Source organism: Aythya ferina (assembly GCF_964211825.1).
Source record: "Aythya ferina genome assembly, chromosome: 1".
Lineage (NCBI taxonomy): Eukaryota > Metazoa > Chordata > Aves > Anseriformes > Anatidae > Aythya > Aythya ferina.
In genome coordinates this window covers 26,921,182-26,942,734 of record NC_140296.1, presented here as the reverse complement: position 1 = coordinate 26,942,734, position 21,553 = coordinate 26,921,182, and the positions used below count along the sequence as shown (strand labels likewise).

Genomic DNA, 21,553 nt, shown 5'->3' with positions numbered 1-21,553 from the left:
GCCAGTATCAGATGGTGTCTGTGTTTTTACTGTGTACCTTTTTCAATCATCTTGATGGCTTCAACCTTACGTTCAGGATTAAAGTTCTTCCACTGCTCGCTGGCATCCAAGTACTCAATAGCATAGACTGTGGGGGCCATCTTCACCATTGTTTGCTCGGCACAACCCGTGGGCACCTTAATAAGTTTCTCAATTCCATTGAGACTAAGACAGTTTTCAACAGAATCACCCATGGGATCTCCTGTTGTAAAAGACATAAGACATTCTATATTTCAAACTGACTGGTATAACATGAATAAATGCAATACTAACCACAGAGTGACACCCCAGCACGCCCTGATTACACAGTTGCCTGTATCTCATTATTAAACAGTTTGCAGCCACTTATGTCTATATGTTGGAGAAGAACAAAGGTGAGCTCCCACGCCCTGGGAAAGTTGGAGACAATGAAGGAGGATGGAAGAGAAAGAGTCCTGAGGCTGTTAGAGGGAGGCAAGCAAGGAGCAGGGGAAAGACTGGTGCCTCAGATTCAGACTAGAAAGGTCTTGTCAAACCAGACTTGATCCTCCCACAGATGGGAAAAAAAAAACAACAATAAAAATCATGCCTTAATCATGTCAAGCTTCTGGGGCATTTTTTTTTTTTCCCTCTACAATTTTCTCACTTAATGAGTTTAAGTATGTCCATACTTTAGAACAAGGATTTGAAATGGAATAGTCTTTGCATCAAGGATGCATTATTGTACAGTTCCTGAGAAAAATAATTTTTATATTTAATAAGAATATTAAATGTTTTTAAAATATGTATGCATGAGCATATGTATGTATAAGATTATTTGATTAAATTAATATATGATTCTTCTCTTCAGAAAAACAGATCTTTCCAGAATTTATACATCAGAGTGTAGCATCCTTATTTCTGAAGAATAAAGAAAATTTCTACAGGGGTCATGCAGTGTGGAGTTACCAAAGAAGGTGAACTCTTCCTTTCTTCTCTGGCCTTCCCAGAAAGTTAGCCTCAGTGCAGTGAGGCAGGATGGACTGCATAAAAGTATTATATCCAATACAAAAGAGAAGGAGTAATTAGAAAGAGGTGAACTACTGGATTAAACTAGGGGCTGTTTTCTTTTGTGACTCTGGCATGTAAGGGAGACCATTTTGATCATGGTAAAAAAAAATAGGAAGGAATGAAGACTTGGTGTTCTGAAATGAACAGCACAAGGTGTGTGTCTCTTCTTACCCACAGAAATTTATTGATGGAAAATAACATTTACCTTTCAGGTTAACAAATACACGACTGTCAGAACCTGGTACCATATTAGATGGTCTGTTCAGATCCAGTGTATGGGACTCAACTACAAAGAAATAATAAATAGTGATCCACATCAAAACTCTTTAAGCATAAAAAAGTACAGTACAATTTTAAAACATACTTTTAATTAAATGTCTTACAGCTGATGAAATTTACAACAGAATTGTTATCAGAAATATTAAATGAAAATTATGAAAGAAAATGCTTATCTTTCTTAATTTTATTTTTTAATCAACAGCATTTTTTACTTTAAAGGAAGACTTTAATTTCCATTCCTTATTTGATTTTTTTAAATCTATGTTAAGTTCCATTACTGAATAAAATAGAGGCCTACTTAATATTTTAAAAATGCTACCTATAAACACAGATGTAACACAAATGAATTCCAGACATTTAGAATAAAATTATTTTTCTTTTCTAAGTTTTTTACTTTTTTTTTTTTTTTTTGTCCTATGTTTTGGATGAAGAGTGTTTTTACCTTATGAAATGCTTCATCACAGCTGTCAGATATTCACATCAGGCTTTACAACCCCTATTCCTATCCCAGACCTGATACATATCTAACCCCTAAGTGTAACTTACCGTCACTATTAATGCAAAAGGTCTGTTCTTCTCTCTCTAATACACCTTCAGCCTGTGTAAATGAAGAAAGAAAAGTCAAAACTTTTGCCACCACTCACACCTGAGATTAAGCTGCAAGACAACCATATCTCTACCTTTTCATTATACCAGCAGATGGCAGAAATAGGTCATTTTGAAGTAAAATTTCTTTCCAGGTAAAAAGGAAGCTTGAAATCAGAATTTCAGTTTCCCAGTTGAAACACTAATGAATTATACTGATTTTTTGTTATTACCGACACATTTCCCTTGATGAAACCAAAGATAAACCAGAAAAATGAAACTTTAAAGTCTATTCTCAGCTTTGTGACTATACAAGTCAATTTCACAGGTGCACTTACTTATATAAACCTTTTTTCTATGAAATCCACTGAGTTCTGAGTTTATCTTGTTAAAACTCAAAAATTTTTCCCTTCTGATTTCCACACATTCATCATTAAAAAGCCTGTATTTTAATAAAGCTTTTTCTACAGACAATTATGTTGTTCTGGTGTACCACTAAACGCTGTGTTTATCTCCAGAACAGTTATGGTCTGTAACAACAGCAAGTCCCCAGCATCACATGCATTATCTTTGCCCACAAGGTTGCACCTTGGCACTAATGCTGCAGAGATTCATATTCTGCACTTTTTGTGTGGATTGAAAAGGGCTCTCAGTGTCCTACTTCGATTCTGTAATGAGTCTGTGCAGATCAGTGCTGACTTTTGAAAAGTAATTTATTTTTTTAAAAGGCTTAGAAGAGAAGGCTAAAGTTCAATTTTCAAAGTGAAAAAAAAAAAAAAAAAAAAAAAAAAAAAAAAAAGAACCAATATATCAAATAATCAATACAATGTCTTTGCTTGCCTGCATGTGTTTTACCTCTGCAATCGTTAAGCTTGGAGACCAATTAACTAGATATACAATAATAGTATTAAACTTTATGTTTAGCAGAAGCTGCTTCTCAAAGTATTCCTAGATGAATATTTTCAATCTTGGCTTCATAAAAGAAAAAGACTGTTTGCAAATGTTGATTAAACAGGTAGAAGTTAAAGATTAAGAAATGTACACTGACTGCAAAGGATGTTGTTGCAATGCTACTGGTAGAAGGATGCCTTTTTGTCTTTCCATGTATACTACTTACAAGCTCACCACAGATTTTCTTCCTCCATTTTTTTTTTCTTCCCCCTGTTATAGCTCAGTCTTTGCTGAGAAACAGGTTTCATGAGATTGCTTCCAGCCTTATGTTTCTTGGATATCACTCCCTCCACAAGAGCTCCACACATAGAGAATATTGTATTTGAGGAGCAATATATATTCATGAAGTGTCCACCCTCAACTGGCTCTACTTACCACAACTTTGAGGTTCTTCCTAATACTATCACCGTACCCTGAAGTTTGGTCAAAAGCAGAAATAGTAATTGGAATTTCTCCCACAATCAGAGGAACAACTGAGAAATAGGCTGGTGTTGCAGAGTTCCCCTTAACCAGCAGTTTCAGCTGCACTGACTTCTCTGTGGCCTCTGCAGTGCATAGCCCCTTCACTGCATCCATTGTCACTGTGACCTGCGGGGACAAGGCAAGGCCTGCAGTCAGGGCTGGCGCATCACTGCATGGGGAAATGCTCAGCTCCACCATGTCGAGATAAGAGAGGGAAATGAGAAACAGATATAACACAAGACTTTTGCTTTTGCTTAAAAAGGAAACAGCAATACAGACATTTTGCAAGAGCGAAAGTGATTTCCAATCAGCTCCCCTGAATTTCCTGTGCTTGTATTGGCCTTACATGGCACTTTTGGCAGCAGAGGGGCTGCAGAGGTGGCCTCTGTTCTATAAGAACAGTCCAGAGGGTGCCCCATGTCAGATGAAAGCCAGCTCCAGCCAGCTCCAAAGGGACACACTGCTGGCCAGAGCTGAGCCAGTGAGTGATGCTGGTTGTGCCTCTGGGAGAGCAGAATTAATGTGGCCTGGAGGAGGCTGGGGCCCATGGAGAGCCCCCACAGGAGCAGGCCCTGGGCCGGAGTTGCAGCCCATGGAGAGGAGCCCATGCAGGAGCAGGGGGCTGGGGGGAGCTGCCGCCCACCCGTGGGGGACCTGTGCTGGAGCAGTTTGCTCCTGGGGGATGGATGGACCCTGTGGTATGGAGCCGTGTGGGAGCAGTTCTTGAAGAGCTGCTGCCTGTGGACAGCCCCCGCAGGCTCAGTTCAGGAAGAAGGGCATCCCGTGGGAGGGACCCCACAGGGAGCAGGGGCAGAGAGGGACCATGAAGGGGCATCGGAGATGAAGCATCAGGGACTGACCACAGCCTCCATTCCCTGTTCTCTTGTGCTGCTTGGGGAGAGGAGGTAGAAGAGGGTGGATGGGGGGAAGGTGTCTTTAGTTTACTTTTAGTTTCTCATTGCTCTAGTTTGTTAGCAATAGGCAATATACATGAATCACCCTATACTGAGTCTGTCTCTGAGATCTATCTATCTATCTATCTATCTATCTATCTATCTATCTATCTATCTATCTATCTATCATCTATCTATATCACACTAGTTGATGCTAATATTACCTGGAGATCTTCAGGCAGATAGTTGTAAATCACTGCTTTTATTTCCAGCTGTTCATGTCGTTTAACTGAGTATGGTAATCTCAAGGACACAAAAAAGTCTTTGAAAACATCAAAGGTGTGGGGGTCAGCTATGCAAAATCCTGGGATAGAAAAAAAAAAGCATACTTGTGAATTACACATTTAACATAAGTCAAATAAAAGTGCCTGGAATTATGGACATGGTTCTTAACAGGTAAAAATTGGCAGTGATGTCAGTAGCTTCTGTGAATGAAAAGTGGCCCAGCCTTCCTGCAAAAGCTGAGTTTAAAACATAATGACCTTTCTTCACGCTCTGTAAATAAACTCCATGACCATTACTGAACCCTTGGGTACAGATGGTCAGAACTCACTCCCTCAAAAATTAAAATACAAAGCAGTGTTATCACCACTGCCTTTCTTGTGTAAGATAACAGCTGTGTGGAAAATAAACTAGAAGTTTTAGAGATTTGAAAGAAAAGAAGACTCTTCTGAGTGTTTGGTACATCTTCCTTTGTAGCTCATTTCATCCTGTTTTTGTAAATATACATCTATCCTTTACATTCCAGCTTTAATATGACATGAAAGAGAAGAGAAGTAAACATCGTGGTAAAAACCCCCAGTAGCTTTTCAGTATAGACTGTCATACTCTGTCAACTTGACATCTGTTTTGAAAATTACACATTCTCTATTCATCCGCACAGAGTAACCCAATAGAATAGCAATTGCGTACCTTTCTCGGGAGATATGCTTACTGCCTGGACTTCCCAGGTAGTTATAGAGTCAGGAGCGATGTTTTTTACACTAAAAAACACACAAAAAAAATGTATTAAGAAGAGTTTATATGTGTAAACATTGCTATTTGCAAAACTTTGAATATTTTAAGGGGAAAAAAATCCCTCAGTTGTTGAGACAACACACTTGCAAATATTCTGAATTCCTCTGTATCAGATAACATATGCAACTGATATTTATATACATTTTACTGTACAAACTTAGGTGTATTCATCTAGTCAGGTAATACCGTACCTATGATTTCCAGGATTTTTCACTTCTTTAAAATTCCACCACCAGCTCTCAGGAAAATAACTGCGTAAGTTGAGAGACATTTCATCAAATACTTCGTCTTGTTCATCAAAGTCTGAAAAACAAAGGTGGGGATTCTCTTCTGAGGGTTTTGGCTGATGACCTTACACTGTCTAGCAGGGCATCTGACAGAGAGAAGGTAGTGTGAAAAGTACTCAGAATGAAAAGACTTCATACGGATTTAATCCTGTACATTAAACAAAACAAAACAAAACAAAAACAAAACAAAATAAAACAAAACAAAAAAACACCAATGACTACAGATTTTCATTGGAAAAAAGAAAAAAAAAATAATTATTTCTAAGTTCAATAATTGCATGCTGCCAAACAAGAAAATAGTCACCTACTCCCCTTAACTAATAAGTGGCAAAGATGTTCCCACCATCACATATTTGTGACAGTGAATGAGAAACATGATAGCAGAGATCACTCTGAATGTGGTCATTCTCAATGTGAAGGTTTTTTTTTTTGGTGACAGTAGCAGTGTAGACAACCCTTAGCCCCCCCTTGCCCCCCAGTGAAGGGTCATTTTTTTTAGACAGTTGCATATCACCATTCTTTACATCGTGCCAAGCCCACTCTGACTTTCTTCTTTGCTGCCTCCTTCCTGAGGGCTGTGGCATTTTCACAACAGGTCTTGAAAGCCTCTTTGCATCCAGGGGAGCCAGCAACCTTTGATAGTCTTTGCAGACAAGAAAACCTCATGGGAATTAATTTCATTCCATCTTCACAGCATTTTCGAAGACCAGGGTCTTGATATTTGCTGACTGCAATGTAAATAAAGCCCAGAATTAGTGCTGTGGAAGCAGCAGGAAGTGTTCATTGTGTTCATTCCTGTCATTACTAGCAGTTAATATTAAGTTTATTAATATTGCAACAGTCTACCTGCATCCAGGGACCTACTTTCCATTCTAAAATCAGTCCATAAACACAGGAGCAAAGCATAGGTCCTACACCATCTCAAGTATTCTAGTGTATGCTTCACTTCAAATAGAGACTGTGAATTAAAAATGTCCCCTTGATATGTTGGAATTAGAAGTCATGATAGAAATAGTCAAAGCTGTGTGTTTCAAGCCCTTGTGTCTTCTGTCAAGGAAATACCAAAAATCACCTTTTGGAAATTGGTCTAAAGGAACATTTAAAAAAGAAATAATTTATTGCATATTTTTTAAAATTTAGGTCCAATATTGTACTGGCAATTCTCTTACTTGGAACACAAGTACCAAAGCTGGCACAACTTTGAAGCAGAATGTCAAGGAAAAAAAAATGAGGGAGAGGCAATAAAACAACTTCTGTCTATAAAAATAAGTTTGAAAAAATGTAAGGCCAAAACTGATTCCATAGCATGATATCTTGTTGAAGTACTTCACATCTGGGTTTATTATAAGATGTTGAACTAGTTTTCATGCCTATCCAGACTGATCTTTGCCTTTGTTTTTTGGTTTGTTTTGATAGATGATGCATCATGTCACAAGGCATAGTATACACACATATTCTATGTTAAATCACGTAACACAACAACTGGGACTATGACTATCTTGGTGTCCTTTACTTAGTTTCCCAGCAGATCCCCTCTCCTAATAGCCTTTCAGGAAACCTAGATGAATGAACATACCAATTCCTGAAATTTTCTGCCGGAAATCCAAAGATCTCTTCTGTCTTCCGGTAGCTTGGAGGCACGTGTACCCTGAGAAAGCAGAAGAGAATAGCTTTGTTACGACGCTATGGCAATAATAGCCTGACCATTCAGGTCACTTGTGGAAGGACCCACCTCATTCACAGAAGACCTGCCTTTTGCAGAGGCACCTTACAACCCCAGCCAGCTTTGGCTGATCCCGGGTGAGCTGGGTGCCAAAGGACCATCAGCCAACATCTGGGCTGTCTGAGCTCCCATCACCCAGTGGAAGAAAAGGAAAAGAAAAATCCAGAGGGAAGGTGGTTCTTACAACAACAACATGATAAAATGATTTGATTTTCAAGCTATCAGCCTCACCATATGTATGGTGATTTGTACAAACAACTAAAGCAAAGGGCAGATTTCACGTACCTTCCCGAACCTTGGATTTAATTGTGTCTGATAAAAAGGCCAGACCAACATCAGTAAAAACTTGAGCACTGTCTCTACCACCACCTGCAGAACATCCAAGATCATACGAATTCATTGCATTAAATACCTGCCAAATAAAATAGCATAGATGAATTGCACACATTTGCAAGAGTATTATTATTATTATTTATATTATAAAATTCTTACTACTTTTGACTTGCAGAAGCAAAACAAACTGGTGGGATGAACTACACTTGGAAAGTGAGATTAAAGCTGAGGAATGTTTTAGTTGGCACATAATTTCAATTAATGCTTTTTTTTTTTTTTATAATTTATAGTCTCATCTGATGTAGCATGGAAATTCTGACTGCTCATTTTAAATCTAAAATTTCAAGAGAAAAACCTTTTCAAGTTTAACAAAAATTTGATTAAGGATTTAATAACCACTAGTTTCATTTAATCTTCTCATTAGTCATGGAAAATTTTTCTTGACTAGTAGATATGATACTTTCTTCTTAAAGTTTTCTTACTTTTTTGGCTGTAAGTTTATTTTTCTTGTTCAGAATAAAAACTGCTTTATCAATCACAGCTAAGGCAATTGTTCCCGCATGGTCCGTTTCAATCAATAAATTGACGCTGTCTGTTGGTTCATACATCTGATGTTCTGTTCTCACTTTAATCTAAACAGAAAACATTGAAACAAAAATGTCACATTTGTTAATAAAGCACAAACATTCTTTGGGCAAGGAATACTATCAGCTGTGTCTGTCACCAGCATGAGGCTGGGGTACATTTCCATTATGCAGTGTTTCTGCTTGGGATCCTGTCTTCTGAAAGATACCTCCCACTGGTGGACAAAGAGGAAGGTTTAAAGTCTTGTGTGCAGGATATTGGACATTACCTTTCAATGGGACATAAGCACCAATGTGAATTAAAAGTATGTGTAAGGGCTTTGCTGAACCAGGGCTTTCAATATAGCTTTGAAACAACTCTTCATTGTTTTCCAATGGAAACAAAAGTAATTTTGGATGGCTGACAGTTTTCAGCAGTTGAGTTTCATGCTCTAGTGAAAAATATTCTTTTTTTTTTTTTAAATAAATTTATTTTTTTATTATTATTTTATAATACCAAAAGGAGAAGGAAGGTGAAGGAAAAGCATAGGAGGACTCCTATTTTGTCCACATTTTTTTTTCTACTGAAAATAATTGTTAAGAAGTGCTTTTGAAGTGCTACAAAATTTCAGAAAAGAATAAAAATAAATAAGTTGAAAATTACTGAAAATTCTTTCTTTCTTTTTTTTTTTTTTTTTTTTTTTTTTTTTCCTGATAAGTTCACTTTCCTTCATTTGATGAATCATACTGCAGAAAAACAAAGCTCTCAAGGGATTCTATCTCTCAGGAGTCCTGCTGGCATTTCCCTGTAGATTTCTATTATCTATGCACATACATAGAGGGATTTACCTCTGTGAAACCATATTTTTCATCTTTTTGAGGCACAGCCTGTCCTATAGAAGAAAATTGTCTCTGATATCATCCCTGGGAGTCTTTCACCTTTTAGCAAGAATCCTGATGATTGTCTTTTTCAATAAAAAATGAAAATGTCCATCATGCTTTTCACTTTTCAGCCCCAGGTCTGCACTCTCTCTGGTGATTTTTATTATCATTTTGGAATACAGAATCAGAAGTTATTTGCTTTGAAAGTACCTTTCCTTCACAGACGTCCATAACGTCTACCCATACAGAATCAGCAACAATCTCTTGACGGCCCTGGTTTTCAACAAAGTAGTAAGCTAAGAAGCGAAAGGTGGGAACCATCTTCTCAGTGATTTTGAGGTTTATTGCTTTGTTTGAGGAGGGGACTCTTCCCAAAAGCTCAGCTTGTCCCTTTGCCACAACCTGCAAAGTGGAAACAAACGTAAGAAAGTGAATGAGCATAGTGATAACAGAATAGATCGGGCAGTACATGGCATTATATATATATGTGTGTGTATATATATATATATATATATAATGGATATAATTATCTGGGGCCATCTGATGAAATCCTCACAGACCTCATTTAGGGGACCAAAATCTGGGAGAGAGTCTCACCACCAAGTTCCAGTAGTGTCCTCATCACCCTGCCTGCCCAGTGCTATACCTTACAAATGCCCAGAAGCAGCAACTCCAACCCTATGCCGAGCCCCCTAATTAAAACAGCCCCTGCAAACCTAAACGTAACTCCTCGGGATGCAATTATTCCAAAGTATCAAAGTCCTATTAAAAATAAATGGGAGCTGTTGCTCATGATGCTTATTAGCCTGGGAAATTTTAGCTGCCAAGGGAAATTATGAGTAAAAGAGAGAGAAAGGGAATTAAACACGTTTGACATTCAACAGATTCGCTCCTGGAACGTATCCATGAATACATTTGTCTCCTTCAGAACATTAAATAACTTTGCATGCCTGGTCCTGGCTGAGCACAATTGTATCCTGGCTTTTGCATTTACAGAACTATCTTTGGGTCCAATTTCAGGATTCTATCTAAGACCCTAACAGCCAAAGCCTTCCATGGCCCTTCATGACATATTCTGTTGGAGATGACAGTGACTTGCCTGTTAACTGATATCAGATGGAAGTAATATGGATCCTCGGCAATTTAAGAATCATGTATTATTCATGAAATAAGCAGTAATTAACTACAACAGGCATTTTCTGAGATATTCAAGATCCTTTAGAATATGACTAGGTTTTCTATTTGTGGGGAGAGAATCATATAGCTATACATATGATTTGCTCACAACAAGGTAGGCAATTTTGTAGTAGCTGAAGAAAAGGTATTTATAAGAATCATATCAATAAAAACAATATTTAATACTGACTTTTAAAAAGAAAGAATTCAGATTGGAAGGAGTGGGAGGCTGTCAACTTGGTATTTTTAATAAATGTGTATACCCACATAATTATGTAAACATTATGCATATTGGCCTAGTTGCTCTAGACTATTAGAAACTACAGAACAAAATTCATGGTCATGTCTCCTTCTCCAGAAAAAAAAATAAAAAAATATTATGAATCCAAACATATATATGTAAATATGTATCACAAAGGGACTGGTGGCAGTCTCTGGTCTAACTGTCTGCTCAAAAATTGGTCAGTGTAAGTAGATCAGATATGTTTTTTTTTTTCTAAGTGAGTGTTGAATGCTTCAGAGGGTGGCAATTCCCTAAAATCTCTGTGGAAATTATTTCAGTATTATATTCATCATTAGTGAAAAGACTTTTCCAAAATGAGTCTTTCAAGCTGTAGTATTGCCCCCGGCTCAACGTAGTGCCTGTCCATATTGGATGGCATGGCCATATTGCATGGTACATCCTAGGAAAGTGTGTCTATGTTATGTCTTTAATTTCTCTTCAAGTAATTTTAGGTTATTAGTAACTCTCTCTTAGCCTCTTTTTTCCCACACCTAAGAAGCCCAGTTGGCTCAACCTCTCGGTAAGTATCATCTTGGCTTCATTGGACCCCCTCTGGCTTCCCATATATTAGTAAATAAACAGATATTCTGGAGAATATAATTTCCAAAATAAATTATTTATATGCCGCTATTCCATTTACCATATAATAGAAATAGTCAATCTTTCCACTGCCAGACTGATGAATGTCGTTCAAAGTAACACGTAAGGTATCTCCGGGTGCCAGGACAGTATGTGGGATGCTGATGCTGAGGTAGTTGTGGTTAGCAGACTGGTATCTTTCAGCTCTGATACTGGCTTCTGGTGATTCTAATTTTTCTTTTCCTTCTTCAGCCTTTACCTGTCAGAGGAAAAAAGGACAAAGTGTCCGTTAAGAGACAATAATGTCAGTCTTAATTCATATCTTGCTGGGTTATTTAGAAAATGCTGGGAAATGAAATGAGGCTTTACTAAGATTCATTAGCAGAACCTGGCATCTGTAAAAACACATGATTTTCACTACTTATTACCTGATGCTATTTGGTCTTTTGCCATATTTCTGCTTGATAGTTTTCAGGTCTGTCTTCTTCTGAATCAGAATCTATGGTTTAAGATCACAGAGTGGTACTTCAACAGCTTTTTTTCTCTTTCTATATTGTGCACATAATTGAACCCTCTGATATAGTCCAAATGTAGACTAGAGTCTGTATTGGACATGAACTTTTCCTACAGCCTCTTCTCATCATTTGGTGTTACTTCTCATGGTGTTGTTTACAGTTCCATTCCCTTCCCCCATGCCAAGAAAATGCACATCTGAACCACACAAAGTTGTGCCATGACCCATACACATATTCCCAAAGGTCTGATGTACAAGAATGTCATTAACTTCAGTGAGGCATCCCTCAGGGCTCTGATCTATGTAATATCTTATACAACCTTGACAAAGTTATGCAAAGCTATGGTGTAAGAAATCATGTTCCCTTCTCTGTGCTAACAATGAAAACTGAACATCTTCACAAGTCACAAGTTTGCAACAGTCTTATGAGCTCTTCTCAACAGTATGTTTTTAAACCTGAATGTTTGGGTTTTCTTTACCATTATTTGAAGTGTTTGGGCATCTGCAGGGATGTCGAATGTAAAGTGGACTAGGCCCTCTTTATTAGAAGGTGCAGTCTTCTTCATGGAGGACTTTCCAGGTGAGGTGACAGTAGCAGTGACAGACAGAGAGGCAGCAGGAGAGCCATCAACCAAAGTGACAGAGGCCTATATAAAAAAAAAAAAAAAAAAAAAAAAAAAAGTCTTTTTCCATTATTTGAAGGAAGGGTAGTGAAGGGTAGTGATTGACTAAGTCTGGACTCCTTCTAAGATAAAAATCAATGAACACAGATTAACAGCTGCTCCATATTTTCATGTAGCATCTGTTACAGATCTCATCAGATCCCAGAGATAGTTTACTTTAACTACTTTTAGATAAATTGCTAGCCTTAATTACTTATAGAAAATGTTGTAGGAAAACTTGAAGGTGTGAAGTTAAAAAAGGAAAAAAAAAGAAAAAAGTTAAATGCACTTTAAAAAAAAGTAAACACCCTGTATTTCATTTTTCAGAACTTTAATTTGATATAGGATTGATCTAATGAAATGTGATTCTTTTAACATTTCCATAATGAAAGAGGAAGAGACTGTTACATGTTTTATAAACCATTGCAGTGCAATAGTGCACAGATGACTTCCAGAACAGAAACACCGAAGTTTCTGGCTTTGATTTCCCTGTTTAAGCTGAAGACAAACCAGAAACACCAACAGTAGCTCCTTGTTGGTCCTGTTCCTGAAGGTCTCTCCTACAGAACTCCCAGTGGATCAGATAAGGATTTTATAAACATAACAGATATAAATCCCTTGCTATGGAAGAACAGATAGCTAAATACTACATACCACAACAGAGAAGGGGGCTCCAGGCACAAAGTACTTTTTGGTGTTAGACAGATCAACCACATAAGGAGATTTCACAAACTTCACATTGCTGAGTTCCTCTTCCCTCATCTCACCACCTGTTAATACCAAACAGTATATGTTGCTGTGAGAGCGGTAACTATTTACTTGCTTATTATGGTTTTCCATTTTTATGATTCATCCCATTTTAAGCAGTGCATATAAAGCAAATTAAAATATGAACTCTCCCCAAAGATCTTCAGTCCTGAGAAGACGAAGAGATGGATACGGACCAACCAGGGCAGGGTCAGTGCAAGGGCAGCTCCAAGTGTCTGCTGCTCCAGCAGGATGGCACTGGCAGCTGCCTGCTCTCCACAGCTTGGAAATGGAGAGCTGCAAAGGGCTGTTTTCCTCACAGCACAAAAATTCACCTCTAACACATCAGTTGGTACAAGGCGTTTGCAGACACAGAATGCACAAATACAACTGTTTGTGCTGAGGCTGTGGTCCTGCCTCTCTGACCAGCTTGGGCTTTGTTACTGGGAGAAGGTTGTGTAAAATCTCATGAAAAAGTCATTCAGAATCAGTAGGGGGACTTAAATCTCTAATTTTCTGAAAGTTTTTATTTATTTATCTATTTATTTATTTCAGTTTTGGCTACTGGTAATGACATCTGCTTCTCATCTAAGATGCTAATTTCTAGTTAAAGCACTTCCTCCAGCTACTTCTAAAAACATGACTTGCTTTAAACTAAAAAAAAAAAAAAAAAAAAAAAAAAAAAAAGCTTACATTCAAAGTCCTTATTTTTTACTTTTAACACTCTGAGCTTCAAAGGCGCCAGTAGAGTCTGCTGGCCTTGCCCTGTCATGCATATAAGTAACATTAAAGCCAGCAAGTCTGCAAGTGTGGAGGCAACCTGTGTGTGGAGAGGAGAGGAAGTGTTCACAGAGTTGTAGAGACTGTGTTGCATGATGAGATACATCATGCTGGTGTGGTAATGGGATGGAAAGTCTCTTGCAATAGGTGCTGTAGGAATAGTACATACAGGTGCCTACAGTAAATATACTATAAACTTGCACGGCTGCAAGTTGAATGCATTTGACTTAATTTTAAGATTCTAAGGAATTCTGATAAATATTCAGTATTTTTAGGATATTTTTTAGGATTCTAGTAATTCTAAGCTGAGTAACTAGACTACTTTTACAGTCAGCGGGAACCAACACCCCTAGAGTACTGTTTATCCCATCCATCCTGCCTACTGAATATACAAGTGTCTCAGTATCTAGCTCTGACGAGATATTTTACTCCAGACTACTAAAATAAAACAGACCAATCCCATCTTAAACAACAATAGGACAAATATTGTCTAAGTTTGAAGGGTCAGCTCCATCGCTCTACAGCTACCTCATGGGAGGCTACAATGAGGTGGGGATGGGGTTCTTCAGTTTTAGGTCTGATTTAAGTGGCTCCCAGAAGAGGGAGCTAGGGTTTGCTGCCAGTTCTTGGCCAGCTGGTATGCTGGGAACATGATCTCCTAGGCATCACATTTTCAATAGGAATCTAGGGGGACTGTTGAAATGATCAACTAATAATCTAACAGCAGAATGTTTCTGTAGATGGCTTACTGCAGCACTAGGTGTGGAAAGATGGCAATAAGATACAGTCTGATAAAACTGTGGGAAGGCATAAGGAGTCATAAGGGTTAGATCCTTCTCTACATCACACTGTGGCTGTGGTATATGTCTCACCTTTACACCAATAGCTCAACAAGCTGAGGAGCAAAGCAAGTTAAGGCACAGAGCCCAGCTAGTAACTTTGTAGGTAAGGAGTAGGCCTGGCTGAAGCAAGTGCTCAAACAAGGTCTCAAGGGAAGCAATTTAGTTGCTTCCAAAGAGTTGACTGATGCTGCTTCAGATAGTCTAGAATATCTTAGATATCCTCACAGGGCTGCTTAACATGGGCCAAGATCTCCCACGTGAAGGATCATCCCAGAAGAAGATCAACATAAATATTACAGACTGCATCAGCTAAGGCATTGTATACTCACTTGCAGTTTCTACAGCAGTAACAGCAACGTATAAATGAAACCCTTCTAGAGTAGAAATACTCCTACTTAGTTTTTCTTCCAAACGTGATGTATTTAAAGTAACTCTTCCTTTTCCATTTTGAATCTAAAACAGAAGTGGAAAAAAAAAAGTGACAGCCCTTGCTGGTTTGTTGCGATTAGCACAAATTTGTTGCTCATAGCATGACTGTGGTAGTACATGGATCTATCTTTTGATGATTTCTTACAGTATTCAGCTCACCTGGGGTAAATATGAATAATTCCACTGAACTCCAGTACTTACTGATAGCTGTTGTTCCAGGCCTGGAAGAAAGACTTTATTCTCAGTTCCATCTATTATTCCAAATCGCACGTATGCAGCTCCTTGAATCCCTTTTCCATAAGAGTGCCTTTGGAAGGAAGAAAAGAAGGGAGATTAATCAGTAAATTTATAAAAGTGAGGTGAGCATAAATCAGACTATTCATTTTATGCTGCAATAAAATAGGGATATTTGTGGGTATTCTGACTGTAACTAATAGCTTGTAAATGAAAAATAGTCCCACCCACTGATAAGGAAGACTTTTGTAAGATATCCATGTACAAAGCACTGATTTCACATCCTGACAAATATATGGAGTAAACTGCATTGACAGAATCACATCTGGAGACATCATCTGACAAAATAAATACATGTACTGCAGTAATTTAAACATTTTATTTTATTTTGTTTTATTTTACAAATTAAGGAAAACTTTAGTTGGGGAGATACGTGAGGTCTCTTGAAATTCATCCCCTTCACAGACAGCAAGGGAGGCATCTATTTAATTTGGAAGAACAGCTAATTCCTTTGTATTAGATAACTCATGAGCGGAGCAATTGTATCAGGGACCAATGTGAAGTGTTTGTACCTCTGAAGACTTCCAGAGTCAGAGCTCACCTGCTGAAGTTTTCATATCTGCACTAGGCAAAGTAGACACCGGCCACCCTGTGCATCTTCTATACATTTAGGCAATGTAGCACAGAGACCCCTTCTAAGTGAACTATTTGCCAGATACGCATCTGGTCAGAACACCATTGAGCTCTCCCTACTGGGAGAGTTCAATGGATGGAGAGATAGAACAGGGCACATTGTTGGACCTGGCAGGCTCCTTTCTCAAGGAAACCCTGGCAGATGGCATCCTCCTGCAGCACAGCTTGTACTGTGCCTGTACTCATGCCATAGAAACAGAATGGTTTGTGTGAGGGACCTGTAACTGTCATCTAGTCCAACCTCCAGTGTTGTTGTCACTTGCTTGTGGAAATCCTGTTTCTTTTCAGTTCTATAATGGATTTTTTTTTTTTTTTAAATGGTGATTCTTTTGAACTGGCTTGATCAGCAGCACTGATCTATACCAGTGCTAAAATTCAAAAGTGAGGTTTCTCAGTGGACTATGAGGCAATTGTTATGAAAACTGCTTAAAATGAAAGAACTGAGAGAAACAACGATCAATATGAGAAACAACAATTAATATATCAAATAACTGTTCATTACACGCATGGCCAATTCAGAGAAGTAAGTTCAGTTATCAGGAATTCTATCTGTTGATTGTGATGAAAGTCAAGCAAGCCTGTTTAACCCCGCTAGGACCTTTTCCAATTAAAACAAATAAACAAACAAAAAAAAACAACATCATATTCAACATCATTTTTCCTCTTAAAAATGATAGTAATGTGGATTGAAGCATATATGAAGGAATTGTTCCATCTGTAAACTCAAAATTGAGTGCTGCAAAGGCATAAAGTGAAAAGATTATAAAGGATCAAAATATTAAAGCCAGTTATCACTGATATTATCAGGTAATTATGATTAAAGTTAATAGAGTTATCTGGGGAGTGCTCCATGGCTAAGGCCAGGCCTGTGACAAGCACTAGCCAAAGGGCTAGTATTCAAGCTCCATGTCTTGGGAACCTTTCCTGGGACAGTTCCACTAACTGCACACGTGCTTCAAAGGTGTCATGTTCAAGTACAACCAAAGCCTCCTGAGAGTAATTCCTCATGTAAGGGGAACACCTAATAAATAATAACTCAGAATATATGTTATAATAATTATAACTCAGATTATTATAATAATAATAACTCAGATAATTTTTAACAATAATTTGTTCGCTGTTCTCAAGGTGGAGGGTTTTCTGAAGTCAAATGCAAGATGAAACAGACATGGTGTCAGGAGTGATGATATTTAAACCATGTAACACTCCCATAGTTTAACGTTAATATTTAATGCCTATCTAATTAAAGCTTTAAGCACAGTTACTTGAAAGGTCAGTTGCTGTCAGTGCTTGACAAAGTCACAAAGTTTAGCTGTATAGATGAGGCTTTTTTACTGTAATCTGCATACTATATTAACAATTTTAATACCTGGCTCTTTCCTCCCTTCTGTATTGACTATCTCCTCCTTACCAATCCCATCGAATACTGAGATGATGCAAATTACTGCCCAACAGTGACTAATCAGGAACATATTCTTATACTATTCAGTTATATGTATGTTTGCAAAAAAACACTACTCCAGGGGGCTTTGACTAATAAGCTTAATTAAATACCTTGATATAATGAAAAAAAATTGTTCTGTATTAGTAAATTACCAGAACTTAAACTCACTGTCATAACATATACTAACATTAATTGTGAGGATATAAGAGTAGTATAAACAGTTATTATTGTATTTTTTTTTGTATTATGCAAAAATTATGCAGTTATTTTTGTATTATGCAACAAAAAATTGCACACCATTAATAATCAAAATATTAAAAGTAAATAGATACAGTAATTTTTTTTTTTTTTTTTTTAAATGGCTCAAAAATAAGTAATGAGTATTTAATACATTTTATACTGTTCACTTTCCTGTATCTTGGGTACTATTTATGTGCATAAAACTTACCCAATCTTTAACACTAGCAACAATTTAACAATATAAACTACAATAACTTGTTGTGATCCCTTTTTTATTTTATCTTTAAAGAATGTTAAGGAACATGGTTAATCTGAAAAAAACAGGACGTGCTGACATTTTTAAGAAGGTGTTTTTAGTGAAGGCCTGGCGTTACTAGCTGATAGTGTGTGTTCAACTCTCTTCTCACACATCAAAATTGTCCTAAAATATGTCTGAGCTTTTGTCTAAATAGGGAGAAATAAGCAGGATAATTATTTCATTGTTACTAAGATAATGCAGAGTACCTTATTTCAGGATATATATTGCAAGATATATATACATATCCTCAAAACCAAAGAAAATAAAAAGGTGAACAGAAGCAGTAAAATGGTCCTTGTTTCTTTGAAACTGAAAAGATTCCTCCCAACTATGAAAGAAGACCAGCTGTCTGTGCTCCTCTCACACAATTTATTCCTCTTCCAAAATAAAAAACACCTGTACCAGGTCCTAACTTAATCACCACAGAGACAGCAAGACATTAATTCAAAATTCTCAAATTTTTTCTTCCAAACTTCACTGGGCTTTGTGGAGATTTCATACCCCCAAATTTTCACATCCAAACTTTAATCCATCTCTGTTTGAATTGCATTAAATAGCAACATCTGAGGCTTTAGATTGTTTCTAAATGTTTAAATCAAAAAGTATAAAGGAAAACAGACTATCAGTTTGTCTGTAATCTTTTATAGCAACACAGAGGAGAATCCTAAACCACCATCCTATTTCTAAAAGTATAAAGCATTCAGAAAATCTTTTTCCATTTTAGGTCACCACCACCTGGACCCATGTAGTGTTTTACACTGATGCCTCAAATGTCAGTGGAGAGGAAACAGAGATTATGCAAGACTAAAATCAGATTCAAGGAAAGCCTGAACATGGTTAACTGTTAATGATGAGGAGAGGAGGAAGCAGTGAAGTTCATTACCTACTTATTTGCATCTTAAAATAACATTTATTTAAACACACTTACTTTGCCTCAATATCAAATATAAAGTTCTCATTCCAGATGGAGTAGTATGGCTGGAGTGGGATGAGCTTGACTTCAAAAGATGGAAGCTCTACATGAAAAAAAAAAAAAAAAAAAGAAGAAAAAAAGAAGAAAGAAAGAAAAAAAAGACAACAAAATGTCACGGCATGTGTATTTAAACATATCATAAACTCCTGGCATGTTACAACACCCCCTGAGAGGATGGAACTGCCTTTTAGTTTGGATCAGCATTCTGAAAAAAATCTCCTGATCACTTTCCCTTACTCTTATTTGCTTCACCTAATGAAGCAGTCTTGAAGCACAAAATATGGATTTATCCCATGACGGTAATCCAGAAAATCCTAATTTTCTGATTTTATTATCTGATCCTCGATATAGGCATTTACAGGTGATGCAGTAGGATCCACTGCTCTGTTACTAGTTACCCACTAGCTAAAAAAACACATAGATTTGTTAAAATGACATTTTCATAAAGTCCAGGGGTTTGTTTCTCTTTGTTTGTTTTAAAGGAACAAAACATACTCAAATTTTCAAGAAAGCATAATTTCAGCACACGTATTTATTTATTCCTTCAAATTTTTGTATTTCTACGTTTTTATTCTTTTACACTATATACATGTATTTCCTTACAGAAAGATTTTCTGAATGCGGGGACAACTCAAATCATCTTCTAAACTGCATTTCACTGTGAGAAAATGGCTAGATCTTTAATTTTTTTTTTTTCCATTCTAGTCTTTAATGAAGTTCTTAACCAGCATTTGAATGGTTTTAATAGCTCATCTCTGAACAAGGATGATTTGTGACAAATGTTGCTGAGTTTGTATAAAAATGAAATGTGTTTTTGTTGTTGTTGATTGCTTGTTATTCCAAATGTAAGACACACAAAAATTCTCCTTCCATAAATCAGACATAGCCATGAGGAACTGAACACATTGTGAATCATGTCCTTAGTACCTAACTACAGTCAGGTTTTATCACTGCTGTATATCTTGTAACTAAGAGCAATGGCCTCATATATATCATCCAAATTGAATATTCTCTTACCATATTTTTTAACTTCAAATTCCGCTGAAACATTGGACATTTCATAACTATTAAACCAGGCTTTGATTTTCCAGCTTCCAGGCCTAAAGTTGAGATTCAGCAGAAAATACTTAAGATTCCTCAGATATTTTATGATTTTAACATATCTAAATTATTGCTAAATATTATTATTTTCCTTTCTTTTTCCTTTCTTTTATCTGTTCCCAAACCAATTTATTAACTTTTTTTTTTTTTTTTTTTTAAATCCCACAGAAATAGAGATCTCACTATATATTCCCTATAGCTTATCTTCATTGTGATGTCAAAATCAGGCCAGCATGCAAAAACACGTTGAATATTAAGTAAAAGCTTAAGCCTGTTTCAAATCAGAGGTATTACACTTCACAAGCGAAGCCTTTACAGAAGTGTTATCATGAGTGTAGTTATACAGTAGTGCAAACAGTTAAGCAGTTTGACAAATTGTTCCTTAGCAGGATAAAGGTTGTTAACCATAGTGTATTAACATTAAAGCCAAGATGAGGTGCCTAAAGGAAGCCTGTAGAAAGAGACATTTGGATGTGTGAACTGTTTTAATGAACAAGGCATAGTAACGTACTCGGCAATGTCAGGTATTTCAAAATTTTCACTGAACGCTGTTTTTATTTTCCGTTCTGACTTTTTAACCACCATTCCTTTTGAATTCTGTAGAGAGAGAGAGGAAACATGCAAACATAAAACAGGTGCCAAGCAAGAAGCTCAAGTTCCTATACTGGTCCTAAGAATGACATGCTCTATTTAGTTCTTTACCTTAATATTCATGCTTTACATCTCCCTCCATGCACCTGACATTGGCCAAAAATTAGTAGCTATACCTCACGATATATATGTATTGATGAGATGAGATGAGATGAGATGAGATGAGATGAGATGAGATGAGATGAGATGAGATGAGATGAGATGAGATGAGATGAGATGAGATGAGAGAAAATATATTTTTATATATATATACATCTTTACTCTTGTACCTTTTGTGGAAGCCCTTCATAGTACCTGTTCTGACTAAGCATTTATTAAAAGTAGTGTGGTTTTTTTTGTATACTCACTAGCACAGTAATTGTAACTGTGTCTTCTGCTGGCCTCATAGCATTGTCCAAAATGAAGATCCTGTATTTTACTGTTTAGCAGAAGGAAAAAAAAAAAAAAAAGAGTTCACATATTTGTTTCTGTTTTTTCTAGATAACAATTATTATTAGCTCTTACATGAGTATCAAGTTTAACATAAAACTATTTTCAAGAAGAGAAATTATTATGTTTTGTTTGTTTGTTTGTTTGTTTTTAAAGATTGCATTCTTCCATATTCTTACACGTTATATGATTGAACAAGTATCTCTTTAAAGCAACTTCTGAAAAATATGCAGGGAACTTCACCACTCTACCTCCTTCCCCTCCCACCCCCACCCCCACTCCCTTGTGTTCCTTATGCAGTCAAGGACTACTTTTTTTTTTTTTTTTTTTTTTTTTTACCTCCCTCTACTTTTAAATAAAGTAAGTAACAAAACC

The 21,553-nt window shown here is 36.9% G+C and overlaps 1 protein-coding gene across 3 annotated transcripts in view; it reads right to left on the bottom strand.

Annotated features, from left to right (window-relative positions):
• Positions 1–21,553, bottom strand: part of LOC311429967 (complement C4-A-like) — a 56,363-nt gene that overhangs the window by 19,131 nt on the left and 15,679 nt on the right. For all 3 annotated transcript variants that reach the window (XM_084506275.1, XM_084506276.1, XM_084506274.1), the window contains 21 exons: positions 21,097–21,167; positions 20,610–20,695; positions 20,015–20,097; positions 18,953–19,040; positions 15,317–15,422; positions 15,016–15,139; positions 12,972–13,087; positions 12,135–12,302; positions 11,203–11,400; positions 9,314–9,505; positions 8,141–8,290; positions 7,611–7,737; positions 7,179–7,250; positions 6,127–6,330; positions 5,507–5,618; positions 5,211–5,281; positions 4,463–4,602; positions 3,259–3,471; positions 1,894–1,945; positions 1,274–1,354; positions 38–241 (listed from right to left, as the gene is read on the bottom strand). In XM_084506275.1, the coding sequence (XP_084362401.1) occupies positions 38–241; positions 1,274–1,354; positions 1,894–1,945; positions 3,259–3,471; positions 4,463–4,602; positions 5,211–5,281; positions 5,507–5,618; positions 6,127–6,330; positions 7,179–7,250; positions 7,611–7,737; positions 8,141–8,290; positions 9,314–9,505; positions 11,203–11,400; positions 12,135–12,302; positions 12,972–13,087; positions 15,016–15,139; positions 15,317–15,422; positions 18,953–19,040; positions 20,015–20,097; positions 20,610–20,695; positions 21,097–21,167 (2,658 nt within the window). The remainder of the gene's footprint in view (positions 1–37; positions 242–1,273; positions 1,355–1,893; positions 1,946–3,258; positions 3,472–4,462; positions 4,603–5,210; positions 5,282–5,506; positions 5,619–6,126; positions 6,331–7,178; positions 7,251–7,610; positions 7,738–8,140; positions 8,291–9,313; positions 9,506–11,202; positions 11,401–12,134; positions 12,303–12,971; positions 13,088–15,015; positions 15,140–15,316; positions 15,423–18,952; positions 19,041–20,014; positions 20,098–20,609; positions 20,696–21,096; positions 21,168–21,553) is intronic.